This window comes from Schistocerca cancellata, chromosome 4, assembly GCF_023864275.1.
Source record: "Schistocerca cancellata isolate TAMUIC-IGC-003103 chromosome 4, iqSchCanc2.1, whole genome shotgun sequence".
In the NCBI taxonomy this organism is placed as follows: domain Eukaryota; kingdom Metazoa; phylum Arthropoda; class Insecta; order Orthoptera; family Acrididae; genus Schistocerca; species Schistocerca cancellata.
Window position 1 is genome coordinate 257,195,363 of NC_064629.1, and position 14,033 is coordinate 257,209,395.

At 42.5% G+C, this 14,033-nt stretch overlaps 1 protein-coding gene across 1 annotated transcript in view; it reads right to left on the minus strand.

Moving 5' to 3' along the window:
* Nucleotides 1-205: 205 nt before the first annotated feature.
* The window catches only part of LOC126183618 (uncharacterized), a 36,610-nt gene continuing 22,782 nt past the window's right edge, over nucleotides 206-14,033 (minus strand). Inside the window, exon 6 of the mRNA XM_049925734.1 lies at nucleotides 206-477. Within this exon, the coding sequence (XP_049781691.1) occupies nucleotides 292-477 (186 nt within the window). The 3' untranslated portion in view covers nucleotides 206-291. The remainder of the gene's footprint in view (nucleotides 478-14,033) is intronic.

A 14,033-nucleotide genomic window follows, 5' to 3' on the forward strand; every position in this document is an offset into this window, starting at 1 on the left:
TAGAACCGCTCGGCCACAGCGGCCGGTTGTCTTTTATCGATCCCCCGTGACGGATGCTACTCGCTGTAGTTATTTGGGATCAGCTCAGTAGGTAAGAGCGACGCCTGTGAAAACCACATCTAATCGACCATAAAGTTTCAGAGTTGCCATAAATTTCACTAAATGCAAAGGTTACAATTTCGTGGATAGAAATAAAACGTACACATAGTATTATTAGGTGTTTTAATTGTTGGAGAAAAATTTTATTTTACATTAAGGAAAATTTTTTGTGAGCTATTATCGTTAATGCGATCAGGAGGCTCCTACGGACACTCCAACATGGGCGCCAGGGGACCCCAATGGGGAATGCCATGGCTCGCAGCTGTATTGGTCGTTGCCCCAGTACGTCGACATCACACGCAGCTCGCCAGCCTCCGTCACGTACACCGCGTACGACTTCGGGGTTGAGAAGCCGCCTGGGTACCGAGGCCCGGACAGCTGAAAGCAGACAACCTGTGTTACAAGCAGCACATCTGTACTCCGCACTCTACCGTCCGATGTACGTGCGGCACCAGTCTCGTAGGGCTGTCGGCAACCTCCCGTATGGGCCAGAATGACTGTAATTTTACCGTTGACGTATGGTGGAGGGCGTTGTGTGGTTCTCGACTTATTTTGGAAAGTGGGCTCTCTCAAATTTGAGAGTAAGGCTGTTCGCAATGCATAACGTCACTCTTGTAGCATCTTCAACCACTGTTCGCTCAGCAAGTGTGTGGCACTCTCACATAGACCAGAAAAATCCGTGAAGAATTGTGAAACACTTATTTGAAAGTTTTCTATGACTTACGTTAATCAACTCGGTAAGTGCTCCAGGCTATTCCAACTGGTGTTCAAATATATGAGACAGGCGAAATACTCACAGACTTAAAAAATAATGCAGTAACTTCAATTCTAGAGAGAACAGGTGTTGGTAGGTGTGAATATTACCAAACCATCCGTTTAATGTCATGGAAGCAAAGTACTTAGACGAATTATTTAAAGAAGAAAGGAAAAAAACTAGTAGAAGGGATGATCAGTTTGTGTTCCGGAGGAATGTACGAACACGTAAGGTAATTTGACCCTAGGACTTAGAAGACAGGTTAAAGAAAGGGAAACCTACGTTTATTGAATCTGTAGATTTAGTGAAAGCTTTTGATAATGCTGATCGAAATACACTCTTCGAACAATTTCTTCGTGTATGGGTCCACAGCCTCAATGTATCATCTAAATGATGAATCTATTTACATGCATGGTACATTAAAGGAATGAAATTGACAGCCTACGGTGTTTAAAACGGTCCCATCATTTAGTCGAGACTCTTCGAAGTTCTGAAGGTATCACAGATAAAATACATGGAGCGAAAGGTTATTTAAAACCTGCAAAGGAATCAAATTACAGTTTCAAGAGTAGAAGGATATGAAGGGGAAGCAGTGCTTGAAGACGGAATGAGACAAGGATGTAGTCTAACCCCGACGTCAGTCAACCTGTATACAGAACAAGCAGCCAAAGAAACTAAGAAGAAATTTGGAAAGGAAACTAAAGTTCAAGAGGAAGAAATAAAAGCTTCAGTGTTTTCCGATGACACTGTAGCTTTCTCAGAGATGGCAAATGACTTTGAAGACCACTTGAACGTTATGGATAGTGTCCTGAAAAGTTGTTACAATATGAACATAAATAAAAGTAAAACAATGGTAATGGAACACAGTCGAACTAAATCAGAATTGCGTAAGAAAATGAGACACTAAAACAGTAGATGAGTTTTGCTATTTGGGCAGCAAAATCACTGATGATGGCCATAGTAGAGAGGATATAAAATGCAAACTGGAAATTGGAAATTTGTGGTAACTTCCTATGGGAGCAGACTGCTGAGGTCATCGGCCCCTAGGCTTACACACTACTTAATCGAACTTAAACCAACTTAAGCTAAGGACAACACACACTCCCATGCCCGAGGGAGGACTTGAACCTCCGACGGAGGGAGCCGCGCGAACAGTGACAAGACGCCTCGGACTGGGTATAGTAAGAAATTCGTTTCTGGAAAAGAGAAAACTGTTGACAGAGAACACAAATTTAAATACTAGGAAGTTTCTGAAGGTATTTTTCTGGATTGTAGCCAAGTACGGAAGCGAAACATGGACTATAAGCAGTTCAGATAAGAAGAGAATAGAAGGTTTTAAAATGTGCTGTTACAGAAGGATGCTGAGAATTAGATGAATAGATCGAGTAATTAGTGAGGAGGTACTGAGTCAAACTGGGCCAAAAGGAAAATTACGACACTACTTGACTAAAAGAAGGGATCGATTCATATGACATATTCTGAGGCATTAATAAATTGTCAGTTTGAAAACAGAGGGAAGTGAGCACGGTACAAATTGTAGAGAAAGACCAAGGCAAGAATACAGTAAGCAGGTTCGAATGTATGCATGTTGCAGTAGTTATTCAGAGATGAAGACTCTTTCACTGTATCCAACAGCATGGTGAGCTACATCAAAACAATGTTTGGATTACAGACAACAACAACAGCAAATGACCCTGACTGGCTGATAATATTCAGTAACTAGTGTAACTAGTGTAACTAGTGTCTTGCAATCGACCTCTGTCATGTCATGCGTGAATCATATTCCCTCACGATTCCCCCAACAAATCTGACGCTGGCGTCTGCATTCCTCGTGCCCAGATTTATGTGGTCATCCCACCTCACATCACTCCGGACAGAAACACCCATATACCTGATGTTTGTGATAGCGTAGTCAAACGATATCGGATGTTTCCGTCTGTTTACCCTCATTCGACTACATCTATTTATGTTTAGAGTCAGCTAGCACTTTTCGATACTGGTGCTGAACATCCGTAAATGTCTGCGTTTCGTAATACGTTTCTAAATGCGAAAGATGGGTATACACATCTGCTTCGTCTGCGAATTTCTTATTTGATTGTCTTTTGTTAATGGTCAGTTACCTACGTAACTAATTTCGACCGAATGATTTTACATAAAATTTTTTGATACATGTCATTCAGGACGAATATACAGGGTGGCTATAATTAAACTTTCTCCACCTGAGTCAGTACAGACGGGAAACTATTTACCGTATGAGTACCCAACTTTATAGGAATGATGTTCAGACTGTGAGCTGGTACTAATGCACCTACGTAGGGTTGAAACACGAGCATCAGCGTGCATTACAGCGGTAGTCAACATGGGTCTGGACAAGGTGAGCAATAATTAACTCCCAAAGTAGTTTTATCAAAATAACTCCAATATAGTACCGCTACCGCTGATCTTCTCAAGTATCGACGCGTTAAAGGAATAAACCCCACACTGTGGTTGAAGAATATGATTCAGAATTTCGAATTAACTCGCGGTTTCGAAATTGCTCCTGAGAGAGGCCTATGGCCGATTGCACCACAAAATGTTAAAGAAGTTACTGTTGCCATGGCTGAGAACTCTGGACGCAGTATGCGATCTTCAAGCAGTGCACAAACAGCGTCACGACAGCTTAACAGTCCATGCTCCACCGTTCGAAAATTTCTGCGAACAGTTGTGAAATGGTATCTCTTGTGCGGTTCCATGCTGTGTTGGTTGCAGATTGAGCAACACCTGTAATTTGGAGCGTAAACAAGTTACACATTTAACAAAAGTTACCCTCCCATGTGGAAACTAAAATGTGTTTCTTTCAATGGTTTATTTGTTACTTCTTCCACGTGTCCTTACAAATATTTACATGAAGTTTCATTGTCATACGACCACTCTTTTTTCATGGAGACCCTACCAATTAGCGAAATTTACACTACTGACCATTAAAATTGCTACACCACGAAGATGACGTGCTACAGACGAGAAATTTAACCGACAGGAAGAAGATGCTGTGATATGCAAATGATTAGCTTTTCAGAGCATTCACACAAGGTTGACACCGGTGGCGACACCTACAACGTGCTAACATGAGGAAACTTTCCAACCGATTTCTCATACACAAACAGCAGTTGACCGGCGTTGCATGGTGAAACGTTGTGATGCCTCGCGTAAGGAGGAGAAATGCGTACCATCGCGTTTCCGACTTTGATAAAGGTCGGATTGAAGCCTATCGCGATTGCGGTTTATCGTATCGCGGCACTGCTGCTCGCGTTGGTCGAGGTCGAATGACTGTTAGCAGAATATGGAATCGGTGGGTTCAGGAGGGTAATACGGAACGCCGTGCTGGATCCCAACGGCCTCGTATCACTAGCAGTCGAGATGACAGGCATCTTATCCGCATGGCCGTAGCGGATCGTGTAGCCACGTCTCGATCCCTGAGTCAACAGATGGGGACGTTTGCAAGACAGCAACCATTTGCACGAACAGTCCGACGACGTTTGCAGCAACATGGACTATCAGCTCGGAGACCGTGGCTGCGGTTACCCTTGTCGCTGCATCACAGACAGGAGCGTCTGCGATGGTGTACTCAACGACGAACCTGGATGCACGAATGGCAAAACGTCATTTTTTCGGATGAATCCAGGTTCTGTTTACATCATTCTGTTTCGCATAAAACATTATCCAAAATTGCGCTAAACGCATTCTCTGAACATTATTTCGAGCAGTTAGTTCATGAGCCCTCGTGAATGGTAAACGGTTTTGAAAACACACTTGACCTCTTAGCAAGAATAATCCTGAATTAATAACGACCATCAAAACGGATACAGGGATTAGTGAAAATAGGGTTGACGTAGCGAGATTGATTATTATAACCCCCAAATCCTCCAAAAATAAACGAAAAATATACCTATTAAAAAAAGCAGATAAAAATTCACTTGACGCCTTCCTGAGAGACAATCTCCACTCCTTCCAAATTAACAATTTAAGTGTAGACCAGATGTGGCTTGAATTCCAAAAAATAGTATCGACAGCAATTGAGATTTTTATATCAAATAAATTAACAAACGACGGAGGTGATCCTGCTTGGTACACAAAATTGGTCAGAACACTGTTGCAGAAACAACGGAACAAACATGCCAAATTTAAAGAGACGCCAAATCCCCAAAATTTGCGATCTTTTACAGAAGCCCGAGATTTAGCACCGACTTCAATGCGAGGTGCTTACAATAGTTTCCACAACGGAACTTTATCTCGAAACCTGACAGAAAATCCAAAGAGATTCTGGTCGTATGTGAAGTGTGCTAGCCGCAAGACACAATGCCTTCTCTGCGCGATAGCAATGGAGATAATATTGAAGACAGTGCTGGCAAAGCAAAGTTACTAAACACAGCCTTCCGAAATGCCTTGGCAAAAGAAGGCGAAGAAAATATTCCAGAATTCTAATCAATAACAGCTGCCAGCATGACTTTCAAATGGTTCAAATGGCTCTGAGCACTATGGGACTTAACATCTTAGGTCATCAGTCCCCTAGAACTTAGAACTACTTTCACCTAAATAACCTACGGACATCACACACATCCATGCCCGAGGCAGGATTCGAACCTGCGACCGTAGCAGTCCCGCGGTTCCGGACTGCAGTGCCTAGAACTGCACGGCCACCACGGCCGGCAGCATGACTAACGTATTAGTAAATATCCTCGGAGTAGTGAAGCAACTTAAATCACTTAAGGAAAGCAAACATTCTGGTCCAGACTGTATACCAATTACGTTCCTTTCAGAGTATGCTGATGCAATAGCTCCATACTTAACAATTATATACAACCGCTCGCTCGACGAAAAATCCGTACCCAAAGACTGGAAAGTTGCACAGGTCACACCAATATTCAAGAAAGATAATAGGAAGAGTCCACTAAATTACAGGCCCATATCATTAACGTCGATAAGCAGCAGGATTTGGGAACATATTTTGTGTACGAACATTATGAGTTATCTCGAAGAAAACGGTCTACTGAACACAGTCAACATGGATTTAGAAAACATCGTTCTTGGGAAACACAACTAGCTCTTTACTCGTATGAAGTGTTGAGTGCTATTGAAAAGGGATTTCCGATTGATTCTGTATTTCTGAAAGAAGGCTTTTGACACTGTACCACACAAGCGACTTGTAGTGATAGTGCGTGCTTTCAGTTGTGTGACTGGATTCATGATTTCCTGTCAGAGAGGTCACAGTTCGAAGTAGTTGACGGAAAGTCATCGAGTAAAACAGAAGAGATTTCTGGCGTTCCCCAATGTAGTGTTATAGGCCCTTTGCTGTTCCTTACCTATATAAACGATTTGGGAGACAATGTGAGCAGCCGTCTTAGATTGTTTGCAGATGACGCTGTCGTTTATAGACTAATAAAGTCATCAGAAGATCAAAAGAAATGGCAAAACGATTTAGAAAAGATATATGTATGGTGCGAAAATTGTCAGTTGACACTAACGAAAAGTGTGAGGTCATCTACATGAGTGCTAAAAGGAATCCGTTAAACTTCGGTTACACGATAAATCAGTCAAATCTAAAGGTCGTAAATTCAACTAAATACTCAGGGATTACAATCACAAATAACCCAAATTGCAGCGATCACATAAATAATGTTGGGGGTAGAGTAAACCAAAGGCTGCGATTCATTGGCAGAACACTTAGAAGGTGCAACACCTAAAGAGACTGCTTACACTACACTCCTATTCTGGAGTATTGCTGTGCGGTGTGGAATCCGCATCAGGTGCGACTGACACATGACATCGAAAAATTTCAAAGAAGGGCGGCTCGTTTTGTATTATCGCGAAGAGGGGAGAGAGTTTCACTGAAATGATACAGGATTTGGGGTCGACATCATTAAAATAAAGGCGTTTCTCGTTGCGGCGGAATCTTCTCAGGAAATTCGAATCACCAACATTCTTCTCAGAATGCGAAAATATTTTGTTGAAAACTACCTACATAGGGTGAAACGAACACCATGACAAAATAAGGGAAATCAGAGCTCGTACGGAAAGAAATATATAGGTGTTCGTTCTTTCCACGCGCTATACGAGATTGGAATTATGAATTGTGAAGGTGGTTCGATGAACCCTCTGTTGGGGACTTAAATGTAATTTGCAGAGTATCCACGTAGATGTAGATGTAGGTGCAAGATCTATGAAAAGAGCGATGAGATCAGTAACGTTAAGTCACAACTGGAATGCCCTGAAGCTATTGGCTCTCCTGTATAATCAAAGGATTCGCGAACTGATCTTTCCATTAGGGTACGTCAGGTGTACTAGATGTGCTGAATCGCAGCTGGAGCTAGACCTGAGATTATTTGTGAAACGTTAACAATTTAGTTAATATTAACCAAACCTTTCTAAAATGCCACGTTTCTATGTGCATTAAAATTTCAATTTTCACGCAGGTGCACTCCGAGAAAGTTACAGCTTAGACTTTAACGTGTAGGTATATCGTTGATTCTGATTACTTGATTTCGGTTGTAAATTAATCTACCCGTTACCACTATATAGGGAGCGTTCTAAGGTGGAAGGTAAATTTTTAGTCTCCACAATTATTAAAAATTAAAGGCATTGGTACATTAAAATGGCATTTTAAACAAATTCATAATGCTACCAAATTTATATGTTATTGAAAACACCCACAAGTCGCTCTTTGTATTTTTTATTTACCAGCTTCGCTCTTCAAATGAACAAGAGCATCATCAGAATATACAATTGAAAGTTGGCTGATACCATTAAAGATAACGTTTAGAGTTGGATGACAACTCTAAATATTAAAATGGCTGCGCTATATTACTTAAACTTACATTTAAAGTACAGTGGTAAATGATGACACTAACAGCGCCAAAGACAGAGTCGTTGGGCCAGGCGTCTGTCAATAGCAATAATGTGGCACAAACCTATCAGATCTCCCGCGTACCGGCCGGCTACATACAGCTGCTTGTTGAAATCTGCGTGTTCGTCGCCAGAAAAATGCAAGCGAAATTCTCATTCTCCACGACAACGCAAGGCCTTACACGAGTCTGCGCACCTGAGAGGAGTTCATGAAACTTCATTGGAATATTCTTCCTGATCCACCCTACAGCCCGGCTATTGCACCTTCCGACTTCCATCCGTTTCGCCCAATGAGGGATGCACTCCGCAGGAAGCAGTATATGGATTATGGGGAGGTTACTGATGCAGCAAGACGTTGGGTCGACCTGTAGAGTGGCACCATGCCAGCATAAAGGCCCTCCCAGTAAGGTATGGCGCTCGAACTGGGTTCTGTAGGCAAAATAGCGGGGAATAATACGGTAGCCGGCCGGTGTGGCCGTGCGGTTCTAGGCGCTTCAGTCTGGAACAGCGTGACGTTTACGGTCGCAGGTTCGAATCCTGCCTAGGGCATGGATGTGTGTGATGTCAAAATGGTTCAAATGGCTCTGAGCACTATGCGACTTAACTTCTGAGGTCATCAGTCGCCTAGAACTTAGAACTAATTAAACCTAACTAACCTAAGGACATCACATACATCCAAGCCCGAGGCAGGATTCGAACCAGCGACCGTAGCGGTCACGCGGTTCCAGACTGAAGCGCCTTTAACCGCACGGCCACAGCGGCCGGCTGTGTGATGTCCTTAGGTTAGTTAGGTTTAAGTGGTTCTAAGTTCTAGGGGACTGATGACCACAGATGTTAAATCCCATAGTGCAGAGAGCCATTTGAACCAATAATACGGTGTATAATAATCGTGAATAAAAACAATCTGCTTTCAGAAAAAAAGTGGGTTGTATTACTTATTGAACGCCCCTCGTAAAGAGGTCGGAGAGATGCGGAAAACATCGCAGTAGTTGACGTGAATTAGAAACGGAGCGATTGATCTAACGTCCAAAAGGCATGATCGTTGGCTTTCGGGCTAAGGATGGAAGCATTTTCGAAATGGCTAAGTTTGTAAGCTCTTCGCGCACCACGATGGTTAAAAAAAAACCGTACATGGCAAAAATCCAAAACCGAGGCCGAGGCAACTGTTGTGCACAATGGACCATAGATGACAGAGGTGAACGATGGCTGCAGAGATGTGTACGGGCATATAAACGTGCAACTGTTGAGCAACTGACCTTCCAGATGAACCAAGCGGTTACCAACAGTGTCCTTCAGCGACCGTTCAGCCAACGTTGCTGCATATGGGCCTCTGCAGCAGCCGCCTGGTTCATGCACCCATGCTGACGGCTGTTTATCGGGGACAAAGGCTGCAATTTGCACGACAGTAAGACAGCAGGATGTCCACTGAGTGGCGACTGGAGGCCTTTTCAGATGAATTACGTTTTATGCTACACAACACTATCGATCGCCCTGTATTGCTCTCCTTAGACGACGTGACGTCCGTTCGTCAATTAGTTGTGGCTGTTGTCCTGTGCGGTGGTTCATGCGTGTGGAAACACTGACTCTGTGATACTGGAGATTCGCCGTAGACACTATTTAGTTTGGAAACCCGAATTCTTGTGTAATGTCCGATAAGGTATGTCCTGCGAATCTTGAACGAATTACCAACCAACATTCTAAGTCGTTAAACTCGTCCGTGCTGCCAAGTCCGCAAGACAGCTGCCTGTAAGAGACAGCTCAGGTATCGTGTCTACAGTCGTGCTATACGACGCATCTAGCCGCAACATTCGGACGCCAGATACGGAACACCTTCAAACGAGACATCCATTGTAACTTCTGTCTACTCACAAGGGAACCTCCCCATCGCACCCCCCTCAGATTTAGTTATAAGTTGTCACAGTGGATAGACCTGAACACAGATCAATCGAGAAAACAGGAAGAAGTTGTGTGGAACTATTTAAAAAATAAGCAAAATTTACAAACTGAGTAGTCCATGTGCAAGATAGGCAACATCAAGGACAGCCAGAACTCAGGAGCGCCGTCGTCCCGTGGTCATCGTGAGCAGCTGCGGGGCGAGAGGTCCTTCGTTCAAGTCTTCTTTCGAGCAAAAAGTTTAATTTTTTATTTTCAGACAATTATCAAAGTTCAGGCACTCACACATAATCAACTTCGCTCTCCAAAATTCCAGAACATGTTCAGATTTGCTTGGACATATGCAGGATTTGACGGTCTACACACGGAAAAATTTGAAAACGTTAAAAACATATGTTTGACAGAGCACAGGGAAAAGTGTGCGACTGTGAGACTTTTGGATTCATGTGTTGCAGTTTATGTGACAAACTCTTATGTTTTCATCTCTTTTTGGGAGTAATTATCACATCCACAAGAAAACCTAAATCGGGCAACGTAGAAGTATCTTTTTACCCATTCGCCAAGTGTACAAACCGAGCGAGGTGGCGCAGTGGTTAGACACTGGACTCGCATTCGGGAGGACGACGGTTCAATCCCGCGTCCGGCCATCCTGATTTAGGTTTTCCGTGATTTCCCCAAATCACTCCAGGCCAATGCCGGGATGGTTCCTCTGAAAGGGCACGGCCGACTTCCTTCCCCATCCTTCCCTAATCCGATGAGACCGATGACCACGCTGTCTGGTCTCCTTCCCCAAACCCACCAACCAACCAAGTGTACAAGTTAGGTGGGTCGACAACATATTCCTGTCATGTGACGCAGATGCCGTCACCAGTGTCGTATAGAATATATTAGACGCGTTTTCCTGTGGAGGAATCGGTTGACCTATGACCTTGCTGTCAAATGTTTTCGGTTCCCATTGGAGAGGCACGTCCTTTCGTGTACTAATCGCACAGTTTTGCGGTGCGGTCGCAAAACACAGACACTAAACTTATTACAGCGAACAGAGACGTCAATGAACGAATGGACAGATCATTACTTTGCGAAAATAAAGAAAAATTTTTCGCTGGAGGGGAGATTTGAACGAAGGACCTCTCGTTCCGCAGCTGCTCACGCTAACCGCGGGACCACGGCGCTCCTAAGCTCACATTGTCATTGATGTTGCATATCTTCATGTGGACTACTCAGTTTGTCTATTTTGTTTATTTTTTTATAGTTCCACACAACTTCTTCCTGTTTTCTCGATTGATCTGTGTTCAGTTTTTCAAGGCCTATCCACTGTGCCGACTTATAACTAAATCTGAGGGGGTGCGATGGGGAGGTTCCCTTGTCAGTTCAACAGACCCTTTTCTTCCTACTCAAATGGTTCAAATGTCTCTGAGCACTATGGGACTTAACTGCTGAGGTCATCAGTCCCCTAGAACTTAGAACTACTTAAACCCAACTAACCCAAGGATATCACACACATCCATGCCCGAGGCAGGATTCGAATCTGCGACCGTAGCGGTCGCGCGGTTCCAGACTGTAGCGGCTAGAACCGCTCGGCCACTCCGGCCGGCTTTTCTTTCCACTATTCTTCGGAAAAGTTTTTTGTGGTATCTTGAATTTTTTATGAAATATCGGGAACGTCCGGTACTTTTCCATGGATTCAGAAACGTTGCCTGCAGACAGTGTAGGTAATTTGCAGAATTTAATTCCCCTTCTAGCTTTCTGCTTAGCCAATAATTAAGCACGATGTCGTCAAAGCTTCTGCCCTCTTTAACTTGGTTAGTGACAGACATTTCACGCGTTTTGTGACCAACTTGCTATCATTAGCCCAAGCAGTTCCATGAAACTCTTATAATATGATCATTTTGAATATGAATTAGTTAGTATTACGTTCTTATAGATTGTTTTTGTGAGTGAAGAAAAATAGCGTCACTTCTAGGGCACTGCATCCGCGTGGCGAATCTGCGTGAGTAGCGTTCATCTACAACACTAGCTCTGCACGTGCACTTGGAAGCACGTGATTGGATAGTTCACTCACTCGGTATCACGCGTCGCTCACTCACGGAGTGACGGGTAACAGCCGCGTGTCCTTGCCACGCGGGTAGGGAAACATGGACTCTACCTACTCAGCCCCGACACAATGTAGCTGTGCTAATGGGACCGGTAAGAGAATGAATACATTTAGAATTAGAATTTCTTTCAGGTGCCGATTTTCCACGTTTTCTATGAAGAAGGTGTGTGCTGTACACCTGACATTCACCAGGTTTTACCACAGTATAACGAATATTGAAATTATAACCGAATATTGACTGTTGTTGAAGGTCATTGTTTCAGTTGTGGGAAGGTATATTTCCGTGAAATAATAGGTGACAAATTAATGCTCGCTTTCAGTCAGCTTCTGAAGTCTTACTGACGTTTAGACATATTTTGAACAGAACAAATTAAAAAGATTCATGTTGAGGAATGTGATACCATGCTTTTTTGTTAACTTTGTTTATAATTACCACAAAAATTGCCATCCAGCTACACTGTAGGTTTTCGCGAGTAAATCGATGAAATGAACTAGTAGGACTCGTTATATTTGATAATATATACAAAAAGAGAAAGGAAGTGTAAGGTGTAATAGTGAGAAGATATTGATATTATTCGAACAGATTTCTGTCTCGACAATTATTTGATAAAGTACATCATTCAAACAAATTTATTCGCCAATAAATTATCTATAAATTAAATAACGAATACCATACAATCCCACCAAATTTTCCCTGTTTACTGTTGTACAGAATTAGTGTTTGTTTCCTTGGCTCAGTGTAGTTTCTGTTTGATAAATAACTTATTAATTGTTTGTCCATAAATGTGCCTTTGTGTTCCAGTGGCTTAAGTTTCAGACTACAAAACTTAGGCTTAGTGTAGGATCCTCGGTTGGTACTATGATTTTCTCGGTCACTTATCGCTGATTTCGCCTATAACAATGACAATAATACCAAGTCAAAATGCACCGTACTTAAGAGTATATGTTGAAGTATATATCCCCCTCTAACTGGCTGCAAAAGTCTGTTCAGAGATGGGTGTAAAGCACTGCAGTGCTGAAACCGTCCTTCAAGTTCAGCACAGTTTTATACGATATACAGTGTGGCAAATGAAAAGTAAAAATGCTTATAGGTGGCCCATCGCAGCAGCTTGGGTCATAACGCACTACGCTGCTGCAATGTTGAGTAGCCAATTTAGTCAGCCAGCTGACGGTCATTCCTGACCGATCAGCTGAGCGAGACGGACGTGGAATATGTTATGCCTTTTTTTCTCGTAACAAATGCACTTTACTATATTTATAAAATATTATTTTACTTGCTTTATCCTCTGTGGATTATAAGTTCACTTACATAGGTGTTGGGACACACGGAAAATATAGTGACTCATCTATGCAATCACTTTTACATGAAACTCTGGTTAATTCAAATTTAAGAATATCTGAGAAAAACCACATATCAAGCAAGGGAGTACTGATGCCATGCGTTATTGTCGGAGACAAGGAATTTAGTGTATCTGAAACTTTAATGTGTCCTTATGTTGGAAGGCCTTAAACAAACAATAAAAGAATCTTTAAAAACCGACTATCTCGGACTAGGCGGTTTATAGAATACACTTATTGCATTCTCTCAAATAAATGGAGAACGGGGAATTTTTCCTCGCCCAGTGGACGTTCGAGAAGAATTTGCAATTGTCATAATAAATTAACGCTGTGTTTTACAAAATAATGTGCCAGAAGGAGATGGCTATAAATTTGACGGAGTATTGTACGTCCCTCCAGTGCTGTAAATTCCCCGGGGTCCTACAAACTTTCGAATGGCATCGTGCAATTTATTTCACCGACTCGCCCCCTTCAATTGTCTCTGCACCTGCCAATTACGTCTCCTCCTCCCACCACTAACATGAGCAAGAACTGTACGTTAGCAGCCAAAGATTAGAATGCAGACGACAGAATCTCTCAATCTTCAGCACCTCTCTTAGATTGCTAACACTATCGGATATGCATGTCTCCTTGGTATAATTACGTAATTCGTGGTTGTAATTCTTCAAAATGAGTGAACCAAGCAAGATCTCAGCTGTTCCTATTAACATCAACAGACTTTTCACCTAAAGTCTCCTAAAACGTTCATGGAATGTTGCTGGATGTATAAAGTCATACAAAGTGCTTTTAAGATTAACTCTGAATACGTTTCCTGTTAGAATGTAGAATAGTTTTTCGGTACGACATTCGTCCATGCAGTTACGTAGAGATTTGAGATTCAAAAATTTCGAGAGAGGCACTGGGTTCAAGAATACAAAAGAATTCGTAATATTGTACCACACTTGGAACTTGTCTCTTGAAGTTGTGAAGAGACGA